We start from the raw sequence: 16,918 nt of genomic DNA on the forward strand, positions 1-16,918 counted from the left end.
GCCATTGACAAATCCCTTCTTTTCATTCTATCACACCACCGGGCTTCTTCCAGCCCGTCAAACCTGTTTCATGATCAGACTTGGTAAAAAGCATTAACCCAACTCAGGAACTTTTCTCAGTGAGTTACTCATCATTCATCCAAGCATGTCTCAACAGCAAAGTAGTATGTCAGGTTCTTAAGAGACAGGAATGTTTCTAATGATTTACAGCTTTTCATTGTACCCAAGTAAGAAACCACATTTTTTTCTCCACATTGTGATAGAAAAGGGTCCTTTTTAATTATGCCCCGCAGTCCTTTTGCACGTAACACTCCCATTGACGTCAATGAGATTTACGCACGTGGAAGTCATGCAGAATCAGGTCATTTCTGACTAGTTGTTAGTCTGTATCATGTAGCAAAGCGATGGCTGAAAAACAGGGTTATCACTCCTACTTTTATTTTAATAGGTCACAAACGAATGGTAGGTAATGGAGAAGGTTTGGCTAATGAAGGGTTAAAGCTACAAACACACAATACTCAGAAGGAAGGACACAAGTAAAGAAATTTTAAAGCATTATGAAGATCAACACACAACAGAATGTAAGTGAAAGCTTGCAACAGTTTGTCGCCATCTAGAAACAGGTTTCACTTTAATTTGCTATAGGAGACTGCTCATCTGAGAAATGTTAAGCAACACACTTCCAGGCAAAACATTACTCCATCCTATCTCTATTCACATGGTTGCTTTTGGGTGGTTTTAATATTAAAAAAGAAAATGAGAAGAAATTGCATTTGCAAAACTGCCCTCAGACATGCACGCATCCTTTGCCTATGCTAGTGGGCATCCACTCTCAGCATTAGGATTTAATTTTCCCAGATTTCTTCTGGCTGCTACCAAAAGACAGAAGTCAAAGATGGGACAATATTCTCAGACACAGACATCAAAATCTTTTACTTAGGATCCATACTTTAGGATGATGTGTGAGTTTTCATTTCTAGGTAAGCTTTCATTGGTATCTGTGTTAAATCTGCCTGTTATCTACAACTTGTCTATTTAACGATGGCTACATGAACGTTCCTCCAGGCATGGGACAGAGCTGCAGCTTACACAGTCTGGAGTAGTTTCATGTACATCACAGAGGTTTTACAGCTTTAGAACAACTCAAGAACTTGCTACTTAAATTCATGCTCCTTATGGTACCCAATTGCTAAATAACCCTTTTCAGACACTTCCAAAATCTGCCTCAGAAGAAGAATGTACTAATTATAGCAAAGCAACTGCACCAGGCACATAATGGACTTTTGACTCCCTGCTTCTTGGCCAAAGGCTGTCACCACCCCAAACCCCACAATGGCAGTGCCAAGAGCAGAACAGCTGAAGGCTTTGAGACCTTGCTGTCTTGTCCTGGCACATCACAGGACAATTCCAAAGCACAGCACTGCAGTCAGAGGGACACATCAGCAGGCCCCAGGGATGTCAAGACACCTCAGACTACCCCATCACCCTCCCTCCTAACCTGCTACAGCCCCTTGGGAGCAAGGGAAAGAAAGGAACTATGGCAGCCTCACTGTTGCTCCCTCAACAGCAGCCAGGCGGAGAAACACAAATAAATGCAATATTTCCAGAGTGTTCTAAAGAAACAAGCATTCTGCAGCAGCTCCTGTGCCACCTGATGTCCAGCTCTCAGATGGGCTCTGTGGGCAGGGCAGTGAGGAACCCACCCTACTTCTGGTTTGAAGCAGATCCCCTCCACACCAGCAGCTGCAGGAGTGTTCCCACAGGATACAGGAAGATGTATTGGCTCCTCCTGTTGCCAACCGATCTTATTTTAGATACCAAGGTGTAGGAGGGCCCAAGGACACAGAACAATCTGGCTTCAGCCCTTTTCCAGCCCTTTTCTTTCCTGAGGTAAGAGCCTCAGGAACATGCTCACTGAAAGGTCCATCTATAATGCCTTGAAGAGGCATCTAAAATTGCACGTGATGAAGCTGGGCCCATACAGCTCCTGCACGGGAGGTTGGCAGGGACACAGCACAAAACAAATGTGTCTCATTTGACACAGGCTACAATTTTTGTATCACTCAGGACCTGCAGGAATTGTAGCAGCTCGAGGGGATACAACATTTCTTTCTTGCACCATGTCCTGGTTCTGAAGGAATCCTACAAGCAGAACATACAAAAGGCAACAGAGACACCTCACCACCAAATTTTGTAGCCAGTGTCATAGTCCAGCAGAGGAATTAGACTAAACCCTCCTAGTAAAGAACTTGATGAGTTTACCTCATCCAGCTGCTTGTGCTTTCCCTCTGGACAAGCTCTGATCACCACGGCTACAGCAGCAGCTCCTGGACAGTAACTATTTCTGACTTTATTTTTCCCCTGTGTGTTTGCACACATGGGTACACAACCTTTGCAACAAGATCTGGCCATCTCCACCAGTGAAAGGGTTAATTCAGTTCAGAATCCATGTGATAGTCCTGCACTGATCCAAACTAACAATTTCCACTAATTAAATGCCAGGCAGCCTCCCATTTTTAGGCTGGGAAAGCCACATTCCTGCTCAAATGAGAATCTGAACAAAGAGGCTTGTGCCACTGCTCTGCATGGCATGGAAAGCAATTCCTCAGCAAGACTGACAGATAAAAACACACTTCATGCTAAAGTCAGAATTTCCCACGTGCTGGTTAACAAACCTCTCGTTATTTTTTACAAGACAAGAGCTGGATTAAATCTTTGCAACAAACAATTTAATTGCACCTCAAAGTTCCCCTCAGATCTCTATCTTCTGGGACCAGATCACACTTTCACCCTTCTGCACTCAGCAAGGAGGGGCTGGGTCTGCTGCCAGGCATGACAAACAGAATTATCTGAGAGAGGGCAGAGGTAGCACCCGTTCCCTGGCAAGCAGCAGAAGCCAAGTGAGCAGTTTCCTCTGAAGATCATCCATGCTCTTATCACCCATGAGGGGTTCAGAGGAGGTGACATATCCTAATGAGTGGCTGCCAACCTTTTGATGGGTCAGAGCAGGAACACTCATACAAGCAGCTTCTCTTGGAGGGTTTGTTCAGTGGGGGAGCAGTTATGGGCCCTCCCACTCTCTGCCAGACTGTGTCTCCTCAGAGTGGTGGCCCTTGGAGAGGGCAGCTGTGCAGGTCCTGCCTGTGCTGGCTCTGGGGCCGTCTCTGTGTCAGCCGTGAGCAGAGCAAGTGGGAGGCTGTGATGCCATTCACATCATCATTCCACCACTGCTGCCAGAATCTGGGCCCTAGCAGGGCTTCCTACTGCTGCTGCCTAAAACTCTGATAAGGAAGCCTCTTGACTACTTAAACCCAAAATAAGTCTTTGGAGAGGAAGGGAAGCAGATCAGCTTCTCCTCCTTAGCTCTGGGAATGAGAAACAACATCAGCTCAGATGGTTTCACAGCTCCTATGTGTCCACTCTTCCCTCTCCCTGCTATAGCTGGGCAACAGGGGCTCTTTCTTTTAAAATTTATTGTGTCCCTTATTCTTTGGGAAAACAGGAAGGCACTGTCTTCTATGGAGCCAGGACTGACAGCACTGTGAGTATGGCTTTTGCCTCATTATGAGCATCATAAAGCCAAGTAAAACATATTATTTGAGAGTCATAAAACAACCAAAGACAGCATATATGAGGACAGCTTGCAGGCAGAAGCTCAGGGAGCAGATTCCATGCTTGAGACTGAAGCAAAAGGCATCCAGAGCGAGGTCCCTTTGGTGACACTATCCCACTGGGGAATGGGGGATAAACCACAGACAGAGCCAGCTGAAGGGACAGCCAAGTCCCACACTGCACCTGCTTCAGTTCCCAGCACAGATCCCCAAGGATGCTGTTTAGCCCTCTTCCCCCTAAATCTCAGTTGTGTTCATTACACAGAATGCTCTTGTACAGGGACTGCCAGGCAAGGCTGCGATGTTGGGAATACAAAGAAAAGTTACTGCATCTGTCCTGCAACCACCCAGTCCTCTGGCATTCAGAGCACACTGCAGACCTAATGAGCTAAATGCTTAATTTCTCCCTCAAACATTGCATCTTGTGACTCCAAAGCTGCCAGCGTTTGGAAAAACACTTCAAAAGCAGAGCTGCCTCCCCCCGAGATTATTCACAGTCTCCAAAACACATCTAGGCTTCAGGAGGCAAAGCTCAGACGTTAATGGATGGTATGCAGGGCACAGGATTGGCATGTCTGAACGCACACTGAACATTTCTGGCTGGGATGGGCAGTCTCCCCAGGCACTAACACCACAGACCAAGAGCAGAAGGCTTTCATGCAGATTAAGATGGTTACGTGCAAAGCGAGAAGGTGAAAGGTCCAAGTACCAGGTCAAAGGTTGCCTCGAGCGGTCGCTTCAGTGATCTGACAGCTGGCTGAGTCTTAATTAGCAGGCAGCGAGCACATGATGGACATGGGCCGGGGAGGGGGATCAAGCACAGTAACAAAAACAGCAAGCAGAGGTGTGTCAAGAGAGAGCAACAATTTGGGAAGGCGAAGAGAAAAAAAAATTAAAAAGTGAATGCGTTATACAATATATTAAAAAGACGAGGCATGCACAACATGGGGTGGCTGGGTAATTACCTGGCCTAGTGGCAAGTCAGTTATTTTGCCTCGGTAAGTTTTAAAAGTAAAGAAATGTCATCACAGGACATGTGCTTTGGAGCTTTGTCACATCAGCTGGCACAGTAGGGCAGGAGCGCTCAGGGATCAGCAGCTGCACAGGGACTGGGCTCCAGCCCTCATGCTGCAGCTACACACCATGCAGAGGCCAGCAGAGCACTCGTGGAGGAGGAAGGACCACTGGAAAAGGAGGGAGCTTCAAGCACATGCTTAAGTGCTGTCCTGAACTGGGGACAGAGCCTTACCCAGTTCATCCAGTGCTGCACTGACTTCAGCCAAGCAGGAGTGAGTAAAGCTGCTACTTGTGCACATCAAGTAATTGCAGAATTGGGTCCCTCAGAAATGCTGAATTTAGATTTGAAGTCATTCTAAATCTGTTTTAGAACGTAGACCCATAGCCTGGCATCTGTTTTTCCCTCCAAGAAAATGGTGCACCTTTCTTCCCTTTAATAAAGTCTTACACCTCAACAGGTACAGTAAATGCATCAAACCTCGAAAAGTCAATGAATAATGTAGGCTGTTTTGGTAGCAGGGGTGATGCAACAAGCCATCAATAAATATTTTAAAGGTTCTCGTTAACAGCATACAAATAGGGTTAATTACATTTTTAAGAGAAGCCAGCTGGATGAATAAAACATGCATTGGCTTTGGTTAAGCAGCAGTGTCCTAGATAATTAGTGAAAAAATAAAGATTCAATTGTGAAGAACACAAGAGTTTCATTTCAGAAGGTTATTTTTCAAGACCTGGACTCTTATTTCAACAACAATAAAAACAGTGAGAAAACTAATAAATAAACTCTGCAGGACAAATAAATACTGCAGTATAAATTAATTGTTCAAATTACATTCCAGGTAATATTGATGCTACAAGGAGGGCACTTGTTTAATTTCTAGAACTGCCCTGGCTCTGCATTAAATTTCATTATGAATTAAAAGCAACCTCCTTTACTAACTTAAAAAAAGAAAAAGGTATTTTGAAAAATTTTAGTGGCCTTAATTCTAAATCAAAGAGGAAGCAAGAGCCTTTTTTTAATATTAATTAGAAAAATTTTAAAAAATCATAGAAGAGATGGAAGGGACCTCTAGAGATCAGCTAGACCAACACCCTGCTCAAAGCAGGGTCAACTACAGCAGCTTGCTTGAGACTCCATTCAGGTTCAGATACAGGTTCTCAGTATCTACTAGGACAGAGAATCCTGTTGTAGTGCTAATCTTTCTTTGGTAAATAAGTTTTTCCTTATTTTAATGGAATGTCCTGAATTTCAATTTGTGCCCATTGCTTCTTATCTTTTCATAGGGCACCACAGGGAAGAACTTCCCTTCACCTTCTTTACCTCCCACATCAGGAATTTATGCATATGGATAATATCCCCTGGGCCTCTTCTTCCCTCCCCAGCTCTCTCATCTCTGGAATTAATAGGTCCCATTAAACCCAACTCAACAGAATGGCAAACATTTATATGAGCTAGGGGGTCACCTGGTGAGACTTCCTTGACTCATGTTCAAAACTGTAGTAGATATAAGTAGTCACAATTCAACTTAAAATGCAAGTAGGACCATCTCTACCAGGTCCAAAGCATCAAACAGGTCAGGAAGTCACCCTTGTTTTGTGTCTTGCAATTTCACTAAGTCTTGGCAAAGGTATCGGACACAAGCTTGCTAAGCTCAGGCAACTGATACCATCTGCTTTTTGCAGAGAACAGGCCAGGTTCTCCCTGAAAAGGATATATATTACGTATTGAGGAAGCTGAACTGACCCCTATGACTCAGCCAGGGAAGGTGTTGGGTGCTGCTGCACTTGCATTCATGTCACATCACAATGTCATGTCAGCAAATCACAGGGCTGGGCACCATGTCCCTAGCTGTGAGATTACTGTGCCACTGAGGGCTTCATGCTGTGGTGAGCACAGAGACAGGATGAAGAGATGGGATGCATTTTGCACATGCTCTCAGCTCTCTAGTCAGCCATTTACAAAGCTCTCTACTTTTCCACAAATGACACATGACACGTGGAATCTCTTAGCAATGGAAATGCAGCTTGAGAAGAGCTCTACTTACCATTGCAGCTGCAGCTGTCTGGTTCACCTGGTGTTGAGCTGCCTTGATTTTGGCTTGCAGGTGTGCAGGGGGATGAAAGTACTTGCATTTCTCCCTAGAGCATCGACCTTTGATGTAATCCATGCAAACTGTAACAGTATTTTCATTTGTGTCTATCATTGCAATATCTATAGGGTGAGCATAGCGGCAATCATTCTCACCACGTGTGCAATTTCCACGCTGAAACTCTCGACAAACCTTAAAAGAAAGTCACATTGTTGAGCAGAACATGAAGTTATTTTTCATTCAGTATTTTCAACACAGAATATCAGTTCAGTTGGCCACATTAAGCCATGTGTATACTCTAAATCCACACTCATCTGGGGTAGTATATATATCAACACACACAGGGGCAAATGGTTCTACTCACAACTGCTTCAGGAGGTGAAAAGAACCACAACATTAATAAGGCCAATTACCAAATGCAAGTGAAATACAGAATTTGTGCAGAATGGAAAGTGACCCCAGAAAATCATTTTGACAAAACTTTTGCAGCTCAGGATTCCTCCCCTGCCTCTAAAGCTTAAATGTTAATAACTCTGCCATTTGTGTCTCACCTGGATTATGTATTTGTTATGGAGCACACTCTTAGGCAAGACATTTAATTTTAAATGTTACATGCTACTGCTATTCCCAACAAGTACTTTTTCTTAAACATGAGGTGCCTCTTTCACATAAACAGTCTCCCTGCCCTCCATAATAAAACCCCAACCCTGGCATTACGTGACAGCACGTTTGGTTACACAGCAATGTGTTTGAAGGTGCTGCCAAAATTACTAGTTGTACTAGGATCTCACAGATCCTCCTAAGTTATGACCACTGAAGCATCAGAGACAGATGAAAAGGTTTCACAAAAAATCTGCAAGGTTTCTTTTCTGAGGAACTGAGAGCAGTTGTTGAATAATACAGCAAGGGGTGTAGCTCACATACCAATGTGCAATCAGACTGAGTGCAGGGAAAGGTGACACGTCAGCAAGGCAAGATAAAGTACATAACACAAAACAATGTGTTTTGAAATTATACCCTTCTCTGCTATCTTTCTGTGTTATAATTTACACCTGCAGGGGACTCTGAGTTCAGGTCCTCAGTCCTTATCTCCTGCAGAGTCTCTACTTAGGGTTTGAAAGACATATACAACTCCTCCACCGTTAAGTCCCAGCATGTCCAGCCAGCTGGGGAGGGAGAGATGTCTTTCCAACACCACACACTCTCCTCTTCCTCTCCCTCTCCTCCCTTATCAGTGTAATGCTTAAAGTTTTCTGTAAAAGCTCAATAAACCCATCTCTAGAAAAGGGAAAGATCTGTTATCTCCAAAACATCTCCCATCCAACAAAGTTTAAGTGCAGACCATCTACTTGGCTTTTTGGGGTTTTTTTAAGCATACAAAAAACAATCCTAACCCTGCTCTAATACCCACTGATACCAGAGGAGTGAGTTTTCCCAGATTTCCAAGGATTTGGGAAAAGTCCCCACAAAAGCATCTGCAGTGGCAGAGAGCAGCAGCCCTGTGCTAGCAAAGTTGCAAGTTCAACTCTGTACTGTGCTGCATCAGGTCATTTTAGCAGAGAGCAAGAGCTGGGACCACATGTCCTGTTCATGCCTGTCAGCAATATTGTATCAGATGTCCAAATACCTCTAGTTTATCCGTACGCATCAGTTTCTGCCCAGCAGAGCCTCCCGGTACTGTAACAGTAGGATTTCCAGAAACCAGGACAGGAGTATTTGGTAAAAGCTCTGCAGGAACTAAGCCCATCCCAGGAGAAACATGACTCAGGTAGGGACTAAAAGCCATTGTGGGGCTTGTTGCAAGCGATGGAGTCACAGGAAACGTTGTCTGTGTACAGAAAGAAGAAAAACAAAGTATTAGTTAAAAAGCTCTGTCTTGGATTTCCCATCAAAGCCTTGCATCACACTTCAATTCTTTTAGACAATTTGATTAGTCACATCAAAATGCTGTGCTCTCCAATCTATTCATTTATTGCCATTTATTTGCGATCCATTCGCTTCTCCTGACTCACAGATTTGTGACTCATCCTGAATACAAGGCATCTTTATTTGTCAGATCAAAGCATATTGATGATCTTTATAGTTTAATGACACAATTAAGGATTTCATGCCAGCAATTAGGGCAGGCCCAAATTAAACAGACTTCTCATCCCAAATACACATCTCAGCTTCCTTATGCCTACACCACAATGCTGTAGAGAGACTCCAAGGTAAACTGCAGCTTCAGGACCTGGAAGCAGGTAACCCCATTAGCTGCACTGCTGCATCCACCATCAGCCTGGCCTGAGCTCCATGTTAGCATGGCCAGTGGGCCTCAGGTTAGACCAAAGGCACCATTCAGTCAGGTGAGGTAGCTCTGCTGCAGTACACTCGGTTGGTCAGGCATCCTGCACATCAGGGCTTGGTTTCAGAGTGCCAACAGAGTTCAGGCAAAAACCATTTTGGAGAAGGATCTAAGCCTGTGCTCCATGTGAATGGCAGCAAGAGGACACCAAATTCATTAATGTCACATGATTATGTCACAACAGATGAGATGGCTCAGGTGGACTAGTGTGAGGTCCAAGACCCGACCTGTGCTACAAGGAGCCGTGTTCTCTTTGGGACAGAACAGGCCATAAAGATCTTGACCACTTCAGGTCCCTCCTGAAGGTCCTCTGAGTGCAGCAGAGCTTCAGTGCTGGGGGACAGAAGCTCTTCCCTGACCTGAGCTGATCCAGCAGTGCTCATCTGGAAAATGCGCTGCATCCACTCCTGCTCCTGTGGCAGGGGCTCGAGCACCCCCCAAGGAATGCAGCCTGAAAACTGAACCATTTTTATTTTCCCTCCTGTCACCTGCTCCACTGTGAACTCTGGGTTCCAGTTAAAGCTGCTCATATTGGCAGGTGTCTATGACACCATCCTTGGAAGCTACAACCTCTATTTGGCAATAAATACAAGTGTGCTTACACAATTGCCTGGGGCAGTTTTTTGGCCACACACATCATTCCCTCCTTTCTTTTATTTTGGTACTTCTAGTCCTGTGAACTTCTAAAAGAAGCCACATATGGACAGTGTGTTCCTCAATAGCACCTTCATCCTGGTACTTCCATACTTTGCTTGTTGCAATGAGGAAGAAGTTAACCCACAGTAACACCAGCCAACTGTCCTAATCCAGCTTTAGCTAAACAATGCCCCTTCCTAAGGTCAGTGACAGCAAGCACCTCCCCAGCCACTGACAGAATATATCCCATTTTCTCCTCCTTAGTGAGGAGACACAGCTTCCTCATCAATGGTGCTGGATGCTTTAAGTATAGCAGAACCAACTAATTATTTTCTGGAAGGGATTTCCAATTTTCCTTCTTGTGAGCCTTAGTCAAGCACTGCTTCAGCTGCAGGGAGACTTCAGCCACTAAAGCCAGAGATCCCCCAATCCACTGCCGTTTATTAAATAATTTTCTTCTCTCTTTCAATTCTCTGGTGGCTCCCAGATATTTTACATCTTTTGCTGCTAAAAAGGCTCTTTAGGATTTTCAAATCTGTGACTCCCTGACCACTTTAGTGAGAAAGCAGCATCCATTAGACTGTTTTCTTTTGTGCAAGTACCAGTAATTACAGTGGTATCTGCTGAACTTCCATCACCATTTGCACCATAAATGCTGTTTTAAAGAGCTTCTCCTGCCTGGCCAGTCTGCACAGGTTATAGTGGGGCCTGACACGTTGTCATCATTTGTTTTACGTACCCATAGTAACCCAAACCTTGCAGTACATGTGGCTTGCACAAATGTGTGGGCAAACCTACCCTATGTTTTTCAGCACCTAATACAGCAGAAGTATCCTGACTGAGCAGGTGTGGCACAAACACTGCTCTAAAATGCCAGGACATCCTTTAAAGCAAGCTTCTCCTGCTTGGCTGGGTTCAAACACAGCCAGCAGCCAGGCCAAGAACCTCACTGGCTTCTGAGACAAAGGGAAGATGTTCCTCCCATTGCTGAAGGAAGGATTTGTGCAGACTGGGAATGCTGGGGGCTTGCAACACGTCACACTGAGTGAATTCACATGAAACATTCACTAAGAGATTATATACCAGCCTCTTCACCAAAGCTGCTACAAAGGTGGAAGCAGGTCCTGCTCCTTGAAACACAATCCCCAACTCCCTCAAAAGCAGTTCCCTCTTCTCACTGGGAGCAATTAGCAAGGGCTAATGGATCCAAACCCAAGCTGAAGCGAGTGGAGGAAAGACGTACATGAGGAACAACTGAGCAGTACAATCCACTTGCAGTCCTGGAGACCTGCAGAGTGATGCTCGTAGGAGCAGGAGGAGTTTTTATTGCTGCTGCTGTTTGTTCACCCCTTTCTGTGTCCTGACATCTGCTGCTGCCTTCCCAAGGTTTCCCAAGGCTCCTTCTGCCTGCCTGCACTGAGTGCCTGCTCCCCTGATGGGAAGTGCCAGTTGTGCTCCACACCCTGCCCGCAGGCTGGGGCTGCTGCTCGCAGCCAAGCGGGTGCACAGCCAGGGAACAAGCAGACCTCACTCAACAGATTAAACCTACAAGAGCTGGGGTTTTAAGTCTGGAGTGTGTGAAGCACTCTGAGAACTGTGCCTTTGTGAGCTGGCACCAGGGAGCTCTGTATTTATTGTGGCTGATGAGGGGAAAAGATGGGTTGTGCTCACTGCCAGACCCGGCTGCCTGTCTTGGATTGGGAAATCCAGTCTGGCTCATGCATCAGTACCAGTAACAGGGATGCTGCCAGCCAATGCTTCCCTCTACGTCTGTGCAGGTCCCCCATGTCCTCAGGGAATGTGAGCAAATTTCCTCCTTGCAGCCAGAACCCAAATGTAATTTTTACTCCAAACAGCACTGCCCTCCTCAACGTGCCTCCTGTCCACCTCCTGTGACAGCTTTTGGCTGGGATACAGTAAATTTTCTCCACGGTAGCTGGTATAGGGCTGTGGTTTGGATTTATACTGGAAACAATGTAGATAACTCAGGGATGCTTTTGCTGTTTCTGAGCACTGCTTACACAGGGTCAAGAGTTTTTATGCCTCTCATCCCACCCAACCACTGAGGTGACTATGGGGGGCAGCACAAGGAGTTGCGAAGGGACAGAGGACAGCTGACCACAACTGACCCAAGGGATATCCCAGACCAAATGGCATCATGTTCCTGATATAAAGCTGTTGGAGGAAGAGGAACAGAGGGACAGGAGACCTGACAGAGCAATGTTTTGGCCATACACTAAAAACCATACTCTCAATTTAATTGCTGGTATGCTCTAGGGCAAAAGAGAAGGATAGAAAGTATCAGCATTTACTCCTGCTGCCCCCCTTCAAGCTCTTGCTAATTCAGGAAATATAAAGACAGGTTTGCTAATTCCTTGCAAATTAGCTTTTATAAATCATAGCATAGAGACACTACCAGTAACTCCTGTGCAGAGGGAAACAGGTTACAGTGCAGCAGCAAAGGGTTCAGGGTGGTAGCAGCTCACAAGACTGGTTTACTGAGTATTAAAATGCTTGTAAGAATAGTAATAATTTTAAAAAGCTGAAATGACTGTTGTGAGAACACATCTCAGGGGGAGGGCTGCCAAGGACTTGGACAGCTCTAAGCTCCTCACAGACCTCAAGCATGGAAGCTGTTGGGTTGAAGGTGTGAGCAGAGAGAAGGAACCGTCCCAGGGAGGGGCATTTGTCACCACTGATGACAGCAGAACCTGGAACAGCTGATTTTGTTAACAATCTAGAAGTTGCATTCAATTTGGCTAGCAGAAATTGTGCTAAAGCTAGAGAAGAAACACAGAGTGGGTGTGAAGAGGAAGGCAGAAGAGCGGTTGGTGTTTTGTCAAACACAAGCACTGTCTCAGCCAGGAAGTGTTGATTCTGAGTTACCTCAGACCCTAAAAAAGGGAAAGCCTGAAAATGAGAGGCCCACTGTAAATACAGAGGTGTTGATAGCCTGAAGGAGGGGAGACAGGTCACTGCTAAGCAGCTATATATGGAAAGCACACAAAAAACAATGGCAGCTTACAGTCTGGTGTTAGAAACTGAAGATAAAGATCTCATACTGACAAGATTGAAAACCTTGATATTAAAAACATACTTGATACTGTCAGAAAACCCAAAAATCTGCCTTCCCCCCAGTGCAACTTCATGGGGCTGGCTGGCTGCAAAACCACCCTCCAACATGAGGCTGAGCATGCTGGAGTGAATCCAATGGGCCAAAGCACCCAGCTACCTACCACCACAGATGCTCATTTCCCCAACCAGACTGCATAGACACTCCTAGCTCAAAGAAAGGATCTCTCATTTGTGGGCTGTTGTAGTGTAAAAGACAGGTGTTAACACCCCACAGCACTGTCTCTTGGCAGATATCAGCTCCTGGGTGGGCCAGGATACCTGCATTTATTCATTCCTAGTGTGTCTTTGACTAGACGCTGCAATATAAATCAGGTTTTTGCTGCATAGAAAAAATGCCTGTGCAAAGCACCTGTTGAAATCAGCTCCAGCACTTGCTCCAAGCATCACTGGTCAAGCAAGTTGCTCACCCTCTGCATTAACCCCTCCATCAGCACCAAGGAGTGGCAGCAGGATCCTGCTGCCCCAGGAGGGAACCAAGGGCCGGGTTAAAGTCTGGGCTGTCTTCAGGGGCATGGGTGACTCAGAACTATCAAGATAGTCCTGTCTACAAAGATCTTGGCATGAAGAAAAGACAAAGAGCTGGAAAACAAAGAGAGGAAACAGCCTCCCCAGGCAGCAGCAGAGGCAGCTGCAGGGCAGGAGTGGTGGCAGGTGTGTCACCACTGCCATGCTCCATCAACAGCTTGTCCAGGCACTGGGCAAACCAGTGCCCTGCTCCATCACGTCAGCAGGACCCTGGGCTGAAGCACCTTCATGGACACCTCCAAAAGTCTGCCCCACACTGCTGCAAAGGGATGAAGCAGGATGGAGAGGGTGGGCACTAGGCCCAAGGTGCTGCACTTTTTGGGTGGTCTTGCACTGGCACACACAAAGTGACCATATCTGAGAAACCAGACATAACATTGACCAAAGCAGCTCTTCCTATCAATGCCAGAGCCCAGCTCATAGACAAATGCCATTTCAGGAAGCCTGGTGAAAAACTGCTCTGTCAAGTGCTGGTTTGGTTTGGATTTGGTGAGGGTTTTTTGGTGGTGGTTTGTTTTTTGTTTAACTCAGTAGCTTTTCTGGTGAAACTGCACTTTAAAATGTCTAAGCATTCAGCTGCTGTTTGGAGCTATTAAGTGTGCTGTTTCAAATCTCATCTCTGGCAAGCATCCCAATTAAGCAGGCATCCTGTTGATCAGCTTTCTGATCACATGGGATTTGCTCTGCTGCTGCATCAGATACAATACCTTCTGCTTTGACGAATTTCATGTGTACCCAGAAGGAGGCCCCACCCTTCTCATTTAGAGAAAAAAATTCTCAAAGCCAGCTTCCACTGACAGCATCTTTGGGAAATCAAAGGCAGTTGAAAGAGCAATCTCTTGTCTGTCCTGAAATTGGTGTGGAGCAAGTTGGGCAGCAGGAATCAGACCAAGAGCTTGTTTAGTCTGAGTAAAGTGTGGGAAAACACGAAGGGAGCAGTCACTGCAGAACAAATTTTTATTTTTCTTCTTTGCCCATGTCTCCCTCATGGCACAATTTGGAAACCAGGGGCCTTTCTCATCAGATAAGGTTACTTCTGAAATGAGAGCACTAACTAGACAAACCAACATATTCAGTCTGAGAGGCAATTTAAAAGGCAGGAGTAAAATTTAGGAGCATACTGGACCTGCAAGATTGCAAAGTGGGAAGATGAGAACTTTCCAAAAAGGAAATCCCAAAGATGCTTTGAAAAGCCAGCCAAAGAACATCCACTGTGAATTCCTCACAGAGGAAAACTCCAAATAGGAAGGGTTTGCTTTTGGTACAGGGCTTGGAAACCAATGTCATTATTTAGTGGGAATTCAGGATTCCTTCTGATGTGGACATACCTTCAAGCTCCACAAAAAAGAGGTGCAAGACTGCAGCAGATAAGAGCCTAAGGTACAGCACAACTAAAGACCCTCTCTGTGGCCAATTTTCTGTATCAACTTTCCATCCTCAAAATGGGACAAATAAACAGCATTTTCTTAGCTTATAGGGCAGGATAAAGCTACTAGCAGACACACAAGATGATCAGAGTGATGGCAAACACCAAAAACCCCTCAAAACACAGGAGGAATATGCCAGACTGAGGAAATAGGCCAGTTAGGTGGCAGACCACCAACATGAAGGGACACTGACCAGCTTTCCCTGCTGAAACAGGGAAACCTCTATCACACGTTCTTACACCAAACATCACAACAGCCTCTAATGAGGAGGAATCCTTTACTGTTCTCTGGTGAGAATAAACCAGAAGCACCTGAACTTTTCAGCTGGGGTGACAGATGCTGTGTCCCACATGGGCAGAGAGGCCAGGCACTGTAGGTGGGACACCAGGAGGCCAAGTTCAGGCTGGTTCACAGACTTGACACTTTCAGGCTGGAAGAGCTTGCCCAAAGGATCTGGCCAGTCCTTCCATGTGGCATAGCACAAGGAGCCTCACCCAGCTACAGCACACTAAGTGCACACTGCCCCAGGAAAGACACTCAGTCCCAACTTCAAACTGAGAACCCCTAATTAACTTTCAGTGCAGCTTATTCACATCAGCATTGAAGAGCTACTTCAAGACCTCTGACAGCTCTTAAAATAGACATTGTGACAGACTAAAACTCAGCTGACAAGTGTCATCCCCTCCCAGATACACCAACCAGCAGACACAAGCCATCCTCTCCCTGGCGTAACAGGGCTCTCCAGCCTGAAACTTGTTTTAACTGACAGGCAAAAGCAGGGACAGGCAGTGAAGGCTTCTCTGAACTACCTGCTCTGCAAACATCTATCTCCCACAGGCTTCCCTTCCTACCTGAAAAGAAGCAAATCCTTCCTGCTCTAACTCTAAATCAGCATTACTGTGAGAAACAAGTGACAGGGCTGTGACATTAGTACAACTCTCTGCTGGGACAACTGCAGTGAAATGGTCCCACTCCCAGACATTAAAACGGATTTAAGTCCAGGTAGGATTCATCTTTTCCAGTTTTAGTCCAACAGTGCCACACAGCTAGTCCAAGGGAGTCAGCATCATCTCAGTGCAAAACAACAATCCAAACCAGGATCCACTGGAATTGAGCCACTCAGAACTCCTGGGATGTACATCAATCAGCTGGTCAAAGAAGCACCTGGTGGTAAGACCCTTCCACCTGAAGCCCTGAATCTCACAGCTCCTCAGTTATCAGAGGAAAAGAGAGGCACAGCTTGGAAGGAGATGCAAAAGTAGTATCAGACACCCCTCTGGAAGATTCTGCCCAGATTCTGCAGCACAGACAATGGCCTGAGCTCAGGCACAGGGCTGGGACCTCTGTGAACAGACAGGGAGGACAGGGAGTAGTGTGAGCCCAGCAGGCTCAGGGCTGTAACTCACAGCTGGCTGTAGGGACAGGGAGCAGTGTAAGCCCAACAGGCTCAGGGCTGTAACTCACAGCTGGCTGTAGGGACAGGGAGCAGGGCTGTAACTCACAGCTGGCTGTAGGGACAGGGAGCAGTGTGAGCCCAAGAGGCTCAGGGCTGTAACTCACAATTGGCTGTAGGGACAGGGAGCAGTGTGAGCCCAACAGGCTCAGGGCTGTAACTCACAATTGGCTGTAGGGACAGGGAGCAGTGTGAGCCCAACAGGCTCAGGGCTGTAACTCACAATTGGCTGTAGGGACAGGGAGCAGTGTGAGCCCAACAGGCTCAGGGCTGTAACTCACAATTGGCTGTAGCTGTGCGCCCGGGAGCATGAACTGCATCTGCTGAGCAAACATGGCTGCGGCCGTCTTCTGCTGGATCAGGTTGTTGCGTCCATTTATTTCAAGTTGTGTTTTTAAATGTGGGGGAGGGTGGAGATATTTGCAGTTCTCTCGGGTACACCGGCCCTAAAAAACATAATGGAACAGCATTTCAGTGAATGTAACACCCAGGGCAGCCAGAGAAATTTAATTAAGGATTGTTTGGGTTACTGGAACAACACAATCATCGAGGTGGAGGCGGCTTGGTAGCTACTGTGCCTCTTTTGTGATTTTTCTATAGTAGGTGAAGAGAAGAGCAACATGACTTCTGCAGTAACACTAACTGAATACTATCAAGCTAAACCAAAAAGTCAGGCTTTC

At 46.0% G+C, this 16,918-nt stretch overlaps 1 protein-coding gene across 5 annotated transcripts in view; it reads right to left on the reverse strand.

Annotated features, from left to right (window-relative positions):
• Positions 1–16,918, reverse strand: part of MBNL3 (muscleblind like splicing regulator 3) — a 90,921-nt gene that overhangs the window by 16,151 nt on the left and 57,852 nt on the right. For all 5 annotated transcript variants that reach the window (XR_010784554.1, XR_010784553.1, XM_066559743.1 and 2 more), the window contains exons 2-4: positions 16,520–16,684; positions 8,346–8,546; positions 6,674–6,910 (exon numbers count right to left, since the gene is read on the reverse strand). Coding sequence is in view for 3 of the 5 variants with exons in the window: in XM_066559742.1 (XP_066415839.1) it covers positions 6,674–6,910; positions 8,346–8,546; positions 16,520–16,684 (603 nt within the window). In the remaining 2 variants the exon portion in view is untranslated. The remainder of the gene's footprint in view (positions 1–6,673; positions 6,911–8,345; positions 8,547–16,519; positions 16,685–16,918) is intronic.

This window comes from Molothrus aeneus, chromosome 14 (assembly GCF_037042795.1).
Source record: "Molothrus aeneus isolate 106 chromosome 14, BPBGC_Maene_1.0, whole genome shotgun sequence".
Classification (NCBI taxonomy): domain Eukaryota; kingdom Metazoa; phylum Chordata; class Aves; order Passeriformes; family Icteridae; genus Molothrus; species Molothrus aeneus.